The 12400-nt window shown below is 46.4% G+C and overlaps 1 protein-coding gene across 1 annotated transcript in view; it reads right to left on the minus strand.

The window, feature by feature from the left end:
• Nucleotides 1-7826: 7826 nt before the first annotated feature.
• The window catches only part of XPNPEP1 (X-prolyl aminopeptidase 1), a 30691-nt gene continuing 26117 nt past the window's right edge, over nucleotides 7827-12400 (minus strand). Inside the window, exons 18-21 of the mRNA XM_084209916.1 lie at nucleotides 11111-11284; nucleotides 10190-10266; nucleotides 9411-9509; nucleotides 7827-8360 (exon numbers count right to left, since the gene is read on the minus strand). Coding sequence (XP_084066042.1) covers nucleotides 8232-8360; nucleotides 9411-9509; nucleotides 10190-10266; nucleotides 11111-11284 — 479 coding nt within the window. The 3' untranslated portion in view covers nucleotides 7827-8231. The remainder of the gene's footprint in view (nucleotides 8361-9410; nucleotides 9510-10189; nucleotides 10267-11110; nucleotides 11285-12400) is intronic.

Genomic DNA, 12400 nt, shown 5'->3' on the forward strand with positions numbered 1-12400 from the left:
CCCTTTCCTAGATTGTTCAATTCACATTATCTCCACTTTTTGTTAAATGGGACAGACAGGCACTGTGCCACCCTCCCCGAGACAGCAGCAGAGAGCTCAGGGTGCTCAGCTGGTGATTAAAGTGAGATCCATGCAATTTTACAGCTATGCCTTGTAGGATTCAAAGTTTATTTCTACTGAGAGCTGATACTTAAAAGAAACAATAATTTATGGTTGTCAGCTTTTACTGCCAGCTACCATTCCTGCTCTCCACCCTGGTGTCAGGGCCCACACTGCTCCCTCTTTAATACTGACACCTCCCTGGTGCTCAGCTGGGGCTGCTTGCAGAATCCAGAGCTGGTAAGAAATTATAGCCATTGCTGCAGGAGCAGGAGAGAGCATGCAAAAAATCTGTCTCTACTGATATTTCACAAAGAAAAATTGAGTCACACTAAGCCTCCTTGTAGCTATGCAGAACCTTTAATATAAAATGGGTTTACAGCTTTTGGTGGAAAGGCCCTGTGAGCAAAGGTGAGGGATCTGGGTATGTCTCCATCTGGCTGCTCACATTACAACAATGCTTTCAGAGGAGTTTTTGCAGGAGAGGTTGTATTTCAGCCTGGCTACATAAGGGGATAATTGCCCCAAAATAGCCACAGTCTCACCTGTTGCTTGCTGCCCAGGAAGATGTTTGTGTTGCTGACTCTCTGCTCATTGTGGGGCAAACACAAGTTCACCCCTCACGGTGGCATGGAAACACACAACTTTGCTCCTGTGGTAATAATAAAACCTGTGCTCTTTTCTTAAAGAGTGCATTTGTGAAGAGGGGCTATTTTGTAAGCAATGGCCCAGACACCTGCCTCCCATCACCTCCACTCTGCAGCAGAAGGAAGGCAAGGAGACATCCCCATCTCCATCCCATCCCCTGCACTGCCAGGTGTGCAGGTACCCACAGCCTTCAGCAGGGGAAATGCAGAGGCACCAATGCCCAGTTATTTGTGTTCCCAAGCAGAAACATTTGGCCTTAACCCAAGACAGTAGCAGCACCTGCTGCCTCTGCCCCAGCTGGGGAGCCCTTTCAGACTGCCTTGCCATAACCTAGGCAAGGGGTTGGACAGAGCAGAGCTCAGCTCTGGGCAGCAGAGGTGGGATGCACACGGGTCTGTGCTGGCTGCCCACAGACCCCACAGCAGCTCTAGCATCAGCAGGGATGCCCAAAGGAGCAGGGTGCAGCCAGCTGCTCAGCTGGTAAGCTGCTCCTTGTGCAAACACAAGGTCAAAGCCCCAACAGGATGAACCCACACTTGGATGTCTCAGCTCATACTCCTCTTTCTCAGAAGCACTGCAATCATTCTAGCAGATTTTCAGCAAAATGTTTTACTTCAGGGGATTTTTTTTTATGCTTTTGTGTTTCTTGTCTGAAAAGTTCAAGTTCTTCAAAATTCAGCCCGCACAGGAGTGTAGGGCCAGGTTTCATCAGGTTTATGTCAAAAAATATTTTCACACTGTTTCAAAAAATGTCAGACTACCTTGTTCCAACAAAAAACCTCTAAATAATATTTTTTCTACTGCTTTGAAAACTAATCCAATCTTTTCAGTTTAGTTAGAATAGCCAGTATTTACAAAACATCTCTATAATGATAAAAATTAAAATATTTGCTGGATGTGACTCTTTCAGCTCAACAATTTTTCCATGGTTTATTGTAAACAAAATTTTTCATGATCTTATCATCTCATCCCAGAACAGGATAGACCTACAAAATATTTTCAAAAGGCAGAAAAAAAGAAATATTTTCTGTTTGTCCCTTGTTTTCACCAAGCCTAAAATTGCTGCACCGTTCAGTTCCCATAGGCATTCAGCCTCCTGAAGGGAGAAAGTGAATGCTAATTTCATGGTTGGCTTTACTTAATGAAATAAAAATATTCTTGCCCAAATATTGTGCAAATAAGGCAGAATTGTTCCCAGACCCTGCCCTGATCAAGCTGCACTCAGAAACATGTGATCTGATTTTCCTCATTTGAGCAAACTGACTGTCAGGCTTTGTGCCCCAGCAGGAAGATGGGCTGTTAACAAGTCGGGTATTTACAGCACAGATGTCAACAATTTGGAGTATTTAATCACAGCACATTTCAATTTGTCCTCAGCTCAGACAAAGAGAGCTGCCTGTGCCAAGGGTCATGGGTGTGTATGGAACTGGTCTGGGTCTAATATCATTATATACATCTTTGGTTTTGTACCAAAAAAAAAAAATCATCTCTAACCAACAAGTGCCTGGATTAGCACATCCCCAGCCAAGGTATCTCCTGTATATCTACTGAGGCTGAGCTCTGTGTGGGCTTAGAAAAGCCTTGGGTGGGGATGAGGAAGATTTGCTTTTTCTGACTAATGGCATGGCATACATTTTGCTTGCAAAAGGCCTCTCAGATATGAAATTTCACAAATGCTATGAAAAGGTCTTGTCTGAATGCCCAGAGACAGTGCACAAGCTAAAGCTATAGCACTGAGATGATAAAAGCACACCCTGAAGGAATGAATAATTGAAGCCCAGCCCTAAATATTAATAGAATACAAGGAGAAGAGGACACATTCCTCAACTTTGCACTTACCAAGCTGCCTGTTTGGATTTGAAGCACAGATATTCTCACAACCACTCTAAGCTCCTTAAATCCCCTCCTGGAAGACCACGGTGCTCCAAGCTATTGCTGCATTTGTCTGAAACTCCCCAGCTCATTTTGTATTCAGACCTCAAGAGGAATGTGATAGTGTTTGTTGGAAGATGTGTTTGTTGGAAGATGTGCTCCAGAAGCAGATGGCAGCAAAGGACACTGTCTGCTCCCACAGAGGGGAGAGCAGCATTTTTGCAGGAGAGAGGATGCACAGAGGGACAGCTTGCAGTGAGTGGGGACTTCCTCCAGCTCCAGAGATGCCCAGCCAAGGATGCTGGGGTGACAGGGGGATACCAAAGGGACACAGAAGGCACCCTTCAGCTGGGTCATGTTCTGCTTTGGGAGGTGTTTACAACATGCTGGCCCCAGCCTTGTTTCAAAACAGGATCAGCCCAATGCAGATTGGTGCATGGCAGTCACAGGCTCTGAGAGCTGCAAGAAAGGGCTCACAGCCAAGCACACACAGGGGAGGCCATCCACCTTCAGGCTCTGTGGGCAAAACCCTGCCCTGACACCAGGAACCAGAGCGAGCCATCCATCCACAGGGACATGCAAAATGGACGGGAATTGATTTCTTTAAATTCAAATGCCATCTGAGAATGGAGGTTGCACTTGGTGTCTCGTGGGAGCAGGGCAACATTTCTTCAGCAGCCCATGGCAGTGGGCAGCCCTGATGAACCAATTCCCCTGCAACCTTCACAAGCCCTCAGGCCAGTAAGATACAAGCAATTTAAATTAATTTTTTTTTAAATGCATTTCTCTCCGTCTGCTGATATGTCTGCAGGCACTAAAATAGCCTTAAATACCTTCTGGCTGTAAATCAGAGCCATTTTAGTCATCAGAGCAGCCACACGCTCTGACCACTTCCCACAAGACTGGAGGGGGAACTCCCATCCCTGTGGCTTAAATCAGGGGGAAAGTCCTGAAAGGTTTGACACAGTGATGGGACAGCCAGGGAACAGGCAGGATAATTGGGAGAGCCAGGGACCAGGCAGGATGACTTGGCACACCCAGATGTCCAGGTTGGATGTGCCAAACCAGCACACCCCACTGTCAGCACAGAGCTGCCCCAAGGCTGCCAGCCTCTTCCTCCTCCTGCAGCAACTCAGAGAGAGGAGCCCTAAGAAACAGGAGTGGTCCATGGGGTCAGACAGCATCACAGCCCTGTTCTTTACCATGTGAATCCCCATCAGACAGATATCACTCTGCTGCCTCGTGGAAGCAAACACATCCACGGGCATCCGCCACTTCCCAAATTTAGAACAATTTTTAACAAGCTGGAAGCAACAAAATAAACAACACTTGATCTGCAAGCTCCCTGCTCTTGACAGCGTCCCCAGAGGTGGTGGAAAGCCGAGGAGATAGCTCCTTGCTTTAATTGGTACATTAAAATTCTTCCAGGCCACTACACAACTGTTAATAGGCAACTTAATTAAGCACTAACACAGTTCATATTTCTACCCTCCAGAGGTTCTTGTTTCATTTTTTTTTCTTATTACATCCAAAGCCATGGGGAGTTTTGTCCTAATCATGTAAAACAAGATGAGGGCAGTGACACCGTGCAAGTTATTTAACTCCTGATCTCCAGACACCATTGCCAGATGTCCAGGCCTGCAGTTTCTTCTCCAAAAACAAGCCAGAGGACTCCAGGAACAAGGTGTGAATTGCTACAAGTCAACAAAAATAAATGTCAACAATCCTTAGCACCGGCAGCTAAGTGACCCTGCTGAGTGCCAAAAGGAAATGGTGCTGGGCAAAGACAGGGCCTCTGCAGGCATCAAGTGACAACAAGCAGGTGGGGTTTTGTCCATTGTCTGAAAGACAATGGACAAACAGAGCCCTATTTAGCATACCATGAACATCCTCCAAAGTGCTCCATGCTGTCCTCTGCCTCATGCCACCCAAAGGAGACTCCTGAGGAAGACAACTGGCAAAGGATCTCCAGATCCCCAGGAGAGCTTTGACATTCAGCTGCTCCCACCACCTGGCTCTCACTGTCCCCTGCTGAAGGAAGCACAGGAACAAACACCAGTGCCCCACAACAGCCCCAGCCCCTCAGTGTTTCTGGGCAATCATTTTCCTGCATGCAGCCTGCACATCAGGCTGATTTGATGGATTTGCTGAGGAGGCCCTCAGCAACCATGTTCTCAAAAGTTTTCTTCTTTCCAACAGCGTAAATCAAAACTTGCTCCAACAGCTGTTGTGGGAAGTGACCAATTTAATAGTCATGCAAACAATAGTGGGGTTTTGATTATAGGTGAGTTATGAGCCATTTAAGTTAAAAAACAACTGAATTTTACTGCTACCAAGCGCACTTAAGGTAATACACACAGATTGAGGAAGAATGGGTGCCTGGAGAAGCCAAGCAGTCACCTGGCCTATGGAAGCAAGGAGCACTTGTTCCTAGTAATGAATGAACATTAATCCCTCTGCTCAAGGAGAAATGGTTTATTTGCCTCAAAAGCCTTGTACACCAACAGGCACATTGCCAATGTGTGCATCATGATTCATGATGGAACTCTGGAGCTGAGGTGGGTTTTCCTTCATTGGAAAATAAGGTCTGTCTCCTGCTGTAACATTTTTAGTCCAAGGAAACAAAGAATTCCAGAGCCCCTGAATACAACAATAGTGTAGTTGGAAATTTCTAGCACAAACATTAACAAACAGCTGGGAAGGGGACAGAGAGGGCAGTGCTCTGGTGACATAAAGCAGGGTGGCCACATGGACCTTGAGTATGGTTTGCATGTGCTGAGGTCCTGTCCCAAGGGTAGAATCTGGATCATGTGGTGGTGGTGAGGTACAGCCACCAAGCTCCTGGGTTGGTGCAGGGGTAGGACTGGATGGGCTGAACCCACAAACACCCCTGCAGGAGATGCTATCTCATAGCTCAGAAATGTGCTTTGCAGCATGATCTAAAGATATAAGATGCCCACTAGGTTAAAAGTACTGCAAAACAAAATGGTTTGAAAATAGACCATTGAGTATGCTGTTATTGAAAATGCCCCTTCCTTCCTTCCTTCCTTCCTTCCTGCTTTCCCACAACAACAACAAAAGCCTCTATGGCCTTTTTTTTTTCAGAATTGAATAATTTTTTTCATTTGAAGAACATAATTTTGTGGCTATTTCTGTGCATGGTTCACGCAAAAATAAAACCCCTAAACCTGGGATTGGTTTCCATTCAATTTTTTCCTTGCTTCTCTCTTCCTTAACTTTTTCCTTCCACCAGGAGAGGGGAAGGAAGAGACCACTCACGGAAAGCAGGCACTAAATGGAATAAATCAAAATCTGATAAAAGGAAAAGAAGATAATTCAAGTTTCATTTCCATTGGAAACCTATATCTCAGACAGGGCAGGATACAAAAGGCAGTTGTGTTTTCAAGGAGTGAATAGGGAGAGAGATAAATGCCTTAGTTAGGAATGTGTGTCAGCAGCCCTGCCCCGTAAAACACTGTGTGCCCCTGCTGAGGTGCCAAACCCAAGAAAGGGGCCCAGATGTCCAAGCTGTGACCAAGAGCTGGTGTCAGATTCCTTGCAATGAAAGCCCACAGGGCTGCGTGGTGAGGGAGGATGGGCTGAGAGTGAATGGTGGGAGGGATCTGCTGACTCCAGGACGGGTGGCTAGAGGAGAACACAAGCATGGGTTGTCCTGGCTCTGACCCTGTGCAGGAGGCTTTGGGATGGGAATGAGCCATGAATTTCTGTGATCTGTGTAGGAATGGTCCCAGGGTGGCATCTGGCTGCAAGGAGGTATTGAGGTGGGGAAAAGGGCTACTAAGGCTATTCAAACCTAGAAAATTCCTATGGGTGTTGCGCTCCCCCTTCACACCAGTGTCCAAGCCAGCCACACTGGCTTTAGGCAACAGGGACAAAGGCGTTCCTGGCTTCTGTGTTTCTCTGTTTGGTAGAAATCTGCCTCTTCCACCTTCCTGTGGGAAACACCTGCCCTTACATTTGAAGAGAGACCTTTCCAGGCTGGGTCATTGCCAGGAGATCCGGGATGCTGCATCACCTCGGGAACACCCGGGTGAGCAGCGCATCCCCCAGAGGCCTGCAGCGAGCAGCAGAGCCCGCTGGAGCTCCGAGCCCTGCCCTGCAGAGCAGCTCCAGAGCGCCGGGGGAGGCTGCAGCGCCGGGCTGCCGGCGGCCCGAGCTCAGCCCCACCGAGCACACACGGATTTTTCTGGGAAAGACCCGCCGTGTCACAGCACAGCCTGTGCGGAGATCCCCCCTTGTCCTTTGACCCTGTACCCACAGGGGCACCAGGCTCCTTCGGCAGAGAAGGAGCCGTTCTGTTTTAAGCGGCAGCACATACTCGTAAGACACCTGGAGGGGGTGAGGCGTGAGCTGGGCTTCTGCACACACAGCTGAGCTGAGAGCTGCTACTTCCAGCGGGTGGTGAGAAACCACTTGACTATTTAAATCCATGTACCTGTCTGCAGTGGCTGGGGGGTGATATTGGCCTTTTAAAGCACTTATTGCACCCCTGCTTTATCACCTCCTTGAAAAAAACAGCTGGGGGCAGGGGGAAGAGGGAAAGAAAACTATCTACACAAACATTTCCATTTGCTCAGAAAATGTCTTTGAAAGATGAGGAATTCGATTTGCTGTTCCCGATTGCTCCTTTATTATCTGATAGTGAGACGGAGTTTTTGATCGAGCACTTGCAGCGAGCGCGGCAATGCCTGAGAAAAGCGCTCAGCCCGCATTACCTCTCTCGGCCACCAGGTGTCGCTGCGCCCGGCCCGGCCGCGGAGTTCGCCCTTTGTCCATTGTGGGCACATTTATTTATTTTCACTTACTAATTGCTTTGTGTCCAGGAAGAGCTGCAATTCCATGATACTGCCCACGCATCCTGCACTGCCATGGGCTATACAAGCTCTCAGTAAGACATAACAATAGACAGAAGTACTGGCCTGGGCGCTCTGCACACACAAACCTCTGCTGAGTGTCTCCATATCCTTCCAGGACTTGTCACAAATCAGAACTGACTGCTCCTGCCAGCTCTCTCCATAACCTCTGCCCTATGCCTGGCACCAGGCAGTCCTAAACATATTTGTTCCCTGTCTGAGTTAGATGCACACATAAGGGTGGAAAGATGAGGTTCCTGTCTTTCTTCAGGCTGCCAAACCCAACACATCACTGACTGCAAGAGAAGACGGAGCAAACAGCAGATTGGAATCTTTTATTCAGTAATCAGTCCTGCTGTGTGGGTAACATCTTAGCAACTGGAACCCAAGTATGCAAAAATACTGAGTTTTCACAGTGAAAAACCAGACAGTATAAAATATTCCAGTATTGCCTCTTAGAACCATTATTGAAATAAGACCTCTGTTTCAAAGGCAACGTGCTTATTTATGGTTTGTTTTCTATGCTCAACCCCTCCCCCCAAAACACTTATTCAGACAGCTACCCTCCTCAGCCCCACATTACCCGCACATGCTGTGGGGCAAGAAACACTACACGAAATCCCGTCCTGATTTCCCAATGCTGATTGAAGAACATCCTCCCAGCGGTGCTGAGCTCCAGGAAGACGCAGGTGACGGGAACACGGAGCTGTCCTGATGCTCTCCACACCAGTGCTGGTGCTACTGCACTCGGGCCAGAGGCTCCGTCTCCCGGAGGAGCCAGCGGAGAGCTTCGTGCCGGCCTTGCCTCTCCAGCTCTGCTCCCACCACCTCCCTGCACTTCTGGTGGTACTCGTTCACCCAGTTACGCTGCAGAAAGGGAGGGGCAGGACATTCAGCATGAACACAGAGGAGAGTTCGTGACCTTACAAGTTATGTACAGCCAAAAACATTTGTAGGCCCTTGTGCTCTGTGGGTCTGAGCTGTTAGGCTGGGCTGGAATCCTGTTCTGAAGAGACAGATCTCTATTATATGGAAGTGACTTGTACATTTGATGAGGGTAGGAACTGAAGGAATTCGTCCTGGGTTTTCAGAGGAGCCAAGGGTCAGTTCAGCCGACAAGTAAAGTCTCTGTAAATCACTGCCTCCAGCAAGTCTGAATAGATACCTTGGCACAGCTTAATAAATAGCTTTGCAAAATTGTGACTGGACAATGCACTCCTGAGGCACAAGCTGCCCTATTGATCTGAACAGGTAACCCTAGGGCAGATCTTGGTATCCTTCACAACCCTATTCAGCAAATGGAAATGCAAAACAGGGTTATCATTCCAAAAAGGAGGATGTGCTGAGGTAAAATAAGGAGCATGGTGGAAAAAAAAGGATGAAATATGCCATGGAGAAGGTAGTGGAAGACTTAAACAGAAAGCTTAGAGTTTGAGGCTGTTCAGGAAATAAATGCTGCTGAGCAGGTATCAGAGAAGGCTGCTCAGAGTTCATGTGTACTGAGCAGTGGGGTGTGCCTGAATGGGACTGGTCACAAGCAGATGCAGACAAGACAAGACAGTCATCACTGTTGTCCTTGGGGAGACAGCATGGTAAGACAGACACTTGCCAGAAGCAAATCAAGGCAGGAGTAGGAAAAGAGATGATAGCAGCAAGTATCATATTAAGGGAACTACCAAAACAACACAATTGGTGGGATCCTCACTGTCTTCATCATATAACATAGATTGGAAGGATGTCTGAAAAGCTGGTTTAGTTCACCCCCTTACTTCAAAGTGGGTCAAGCTTAAAAAAAAAGTCAGAATGCTCAGGATTTCTCTCTGGATCTATGAAATGGAACAATGGCCAGTGGTTCTAGCAAACAGAACAAAATAAGCTGGTTCTAGTGCAAAGGCAATGCAAACCTGTTTTACTTACCTCTTTTTCTGTCAGCAAATTAACATCAATCATTTTCGTCTGGATTGGAACCAGGGTTAAGGGTTCAAAAGTCAGGCTGCCTCTGTTTTTGAAATTGTACTGTAGCAGAAAGACAGAGATTGCACAATTTTAGAAACAGCTCCACCCTGATCACACTTCTTGGTTATGTCATGACTACAGAATAACCAAGGTAACATTCAGGTGAGAGGGTAGCAACTTACAACAACATTTTTCTTATAGCTCAAGCAAAAATCTTGATATAAACTTTAGTTACTTCTTTCATTGGTCCCTTTCTAAAGGTGAAAATTGTACAGGATTTCAGCTTGATGACTATATGATCATTTTCAGTCTGGCATTTCTAAAAGCATAAACCAGCCAGACTGGCAACTATAATGTCAAAATCTGCCTGTAGTTTTGTTTCTCCTGCCACTGATGGCTCTCTACCACAGAGGAAAATCCCAGCTTGAGACCAATGAGTTCTACAGCAATGACTCCAAGGGGCTGAATAAAGTTCCTTCAACACACAGAGAGAAAACAATTTAAAAAAACTCTCACACACACACATTTCAACCCATAGAAACTCTGTAGAAGTAAAACTGTCTGTGCTCCCATTATCAAGGGAGACCTAGAACCAGTGTTCATCAATAAGGGGTTTTGGAGACCAGGAATCTTGAGTAGGATTTAACTGTCTGCAGCATGGTCCCACATCAAGTTCCAGTACTTTAAGTTTTATAAGCAGCAAGTCATGGAGAAAGGTGCATCTTGAGCAGGTCATTCACCTTGGTTTCAGCAGGGATGACAAGGACAACGTTTTCTATTCGGATCCCAAAGGACCCATCTTCATAATAGCCAGGCTCTGTGGAAACAGACAGTAATTAACTAAGCCACATTGCTGCACTCTGCAAGTTCTTATTCCCTATGGCCAAGCTTCCTCTCTATGTCTCTAGTCCACTGAAGTCACTAAGCAATCTTGACATCAGGCAACCACAGAGGCAAATTTCTGATGCTACTAAATCTGCACAAAAGCCCCGAGCAAGGTGACAGCAGAGGCTCTCAAAGAGAAAAGAAACAAGACAGCCCTCAAGCTTCAGAATCTCCTTGGAATTCAAGAGAGCAAGAATACTTGTGTTCAAATACCAGAAACTCTGAAAATATGAATGTCTTCACGAAAAGCAGGTGGGAAACCCCTTCCTCAAAACATTCCTTTAGAGACTGTTTCCCTGACTTCCTGAGAGGACTTTGCAGCCCTGAAGGAATGTAAGTCACCCAGCAAACCCCAGCAGGCTGTTAATTTACTGCTGGAAGAATAAGGCATGCAAAGATTTAACAGCTGCCTCAAATAGCCCATAGCAAAGACAGGATTAGCTCCTGAAAGCTTGGTGTCCATCCTGTACTGCAGCCAGTTCTTCCAGAGTATGCCAGAGCCAGCTGGTCAGCACAGCACTTCTGAGGCCTGTGCTGTAGAGAGCAGGAAGCAGCCCTGCAGCACCCCACTACAAAGGTGCTTCATGGAAGGTGGAAAGCTAATGTGAACCTCTTTACCTAGAGAGGTTAAATGACAACTAAAACTGCAAGCTGAGGAGGCCGGCCCAGAGCTTTTGATCCAGCCTTTCCTTTACATCAGTCATATTTATTCCTTCTGCATCTCGAAGAGCTTGGTCCCTCCCCAGTGACCAGAGAGAATCACCAGTGCTAAATACCATCAGAGACAATCATGCCAGCCTCCAAGGGCTCATCTGCAAAGGTTTTGTAGCTAATGCCACAAGGACCCTCGTGCACATTTAGGAAAGAGCCAACTCCATGTCCTGTCCCGTGCAGGTAATCCAAGCCACAGTCCCACAAGGCAGAGCGGGCAAAGGAGTCTAGAAGGTGACCTGCAGACAGACAAGGAGAAAGAATTCAATCTATTCAGGCTCTCTCAGAGACACTGATGATCACGCTAAGGGTTCAAACCTGGAAAACATGCAAAACAAAAAAAAAGCCCCAAACAAAAAAAAAATACCACCACCCCCTCAAAAAGCCTCATCACCCACAAAGAAAGCAAGTCATTGGGTGGCTAGAAGTTACAGGGCAGATTTGGTAATTCTAACATTCAACCCCTTTCTCAGCTGAAGAGCCCTTCTCTCTTCCATTACACAGGTCTTCAAGAGATGGTTGTAACAGAAACATTGCACTGCTGCTTGTTTTACTGACATTTTCAGGAAAGAATCTAATGGTGAAAAGTCTCACAGAGAATTCAGTACTGGTCTTAAAAGGAGCCGCACTTATTGAACTGAAAATAGGAGACCTGCCAATTGTATTTGGTGGACTAATCAGCCAGGTTTTTTTTTGCCTGGAAGGCCACTCATTTAACACAGTTTCAACAAGGGGGCACAGAATTTCTGTTGCCTGCATAGGAACACCAAGCCTGTGTATCCAAGTTCAGATACCCTTCAGTTTCAGTTTGGGTTTCCACAGCACTGCGCAGCTGCTTTTAACTAGTCTACCCAAGAAGGCAAAAAGAAATCTCTAAGAAGAGCTGGTTTTGTATAAGGTGTAACCAGGGAGAAAATAACTCTGTAACAAATTCACCAGAGGTGTCACAACTTCTGCACAAAATGAAAACAGCTCCTTTTTGTATCATATTCCCATGTCTTTTCCCACTGATACAAGAGATTCCACAGTAATTGGAAGATAATTATGAAGCTGGAGAGTGACCTCTCACTGTGATAGGGCCATTACTAAAGAATAAAGACAACCTCCAAGAGTTAGAGTGCCACTGAATGATGAAAGTCACTATCACCTTAGAGACAGAGCACTCAAAAAATCCTTCAGACTGCCTGCCTCAGAATTTTCAGCACTGGTTGATGCTAAGACAGAGGGCATCAGTAATCCAGAATCCAAAGTCTTGTGATGGAAACAGTTATATCAACATCTGCCTGATCTACCTAGTCAACCATAACATTGCTCTCAGACCACTTAATGGTTCTTCAGAGGACAAAACTCCAACT

Source organism: Fringilla coelebs (assembly GCF_963513975.1).
Source record: "Fringilla coelebs genome assembly, chromosome: 8".
Lineage (NCBI taxonomy): Eukaryota > Metazoa > Chordata > Aves > Passeriformes > Fringillidae > Fringilla > Fringilla coelebs.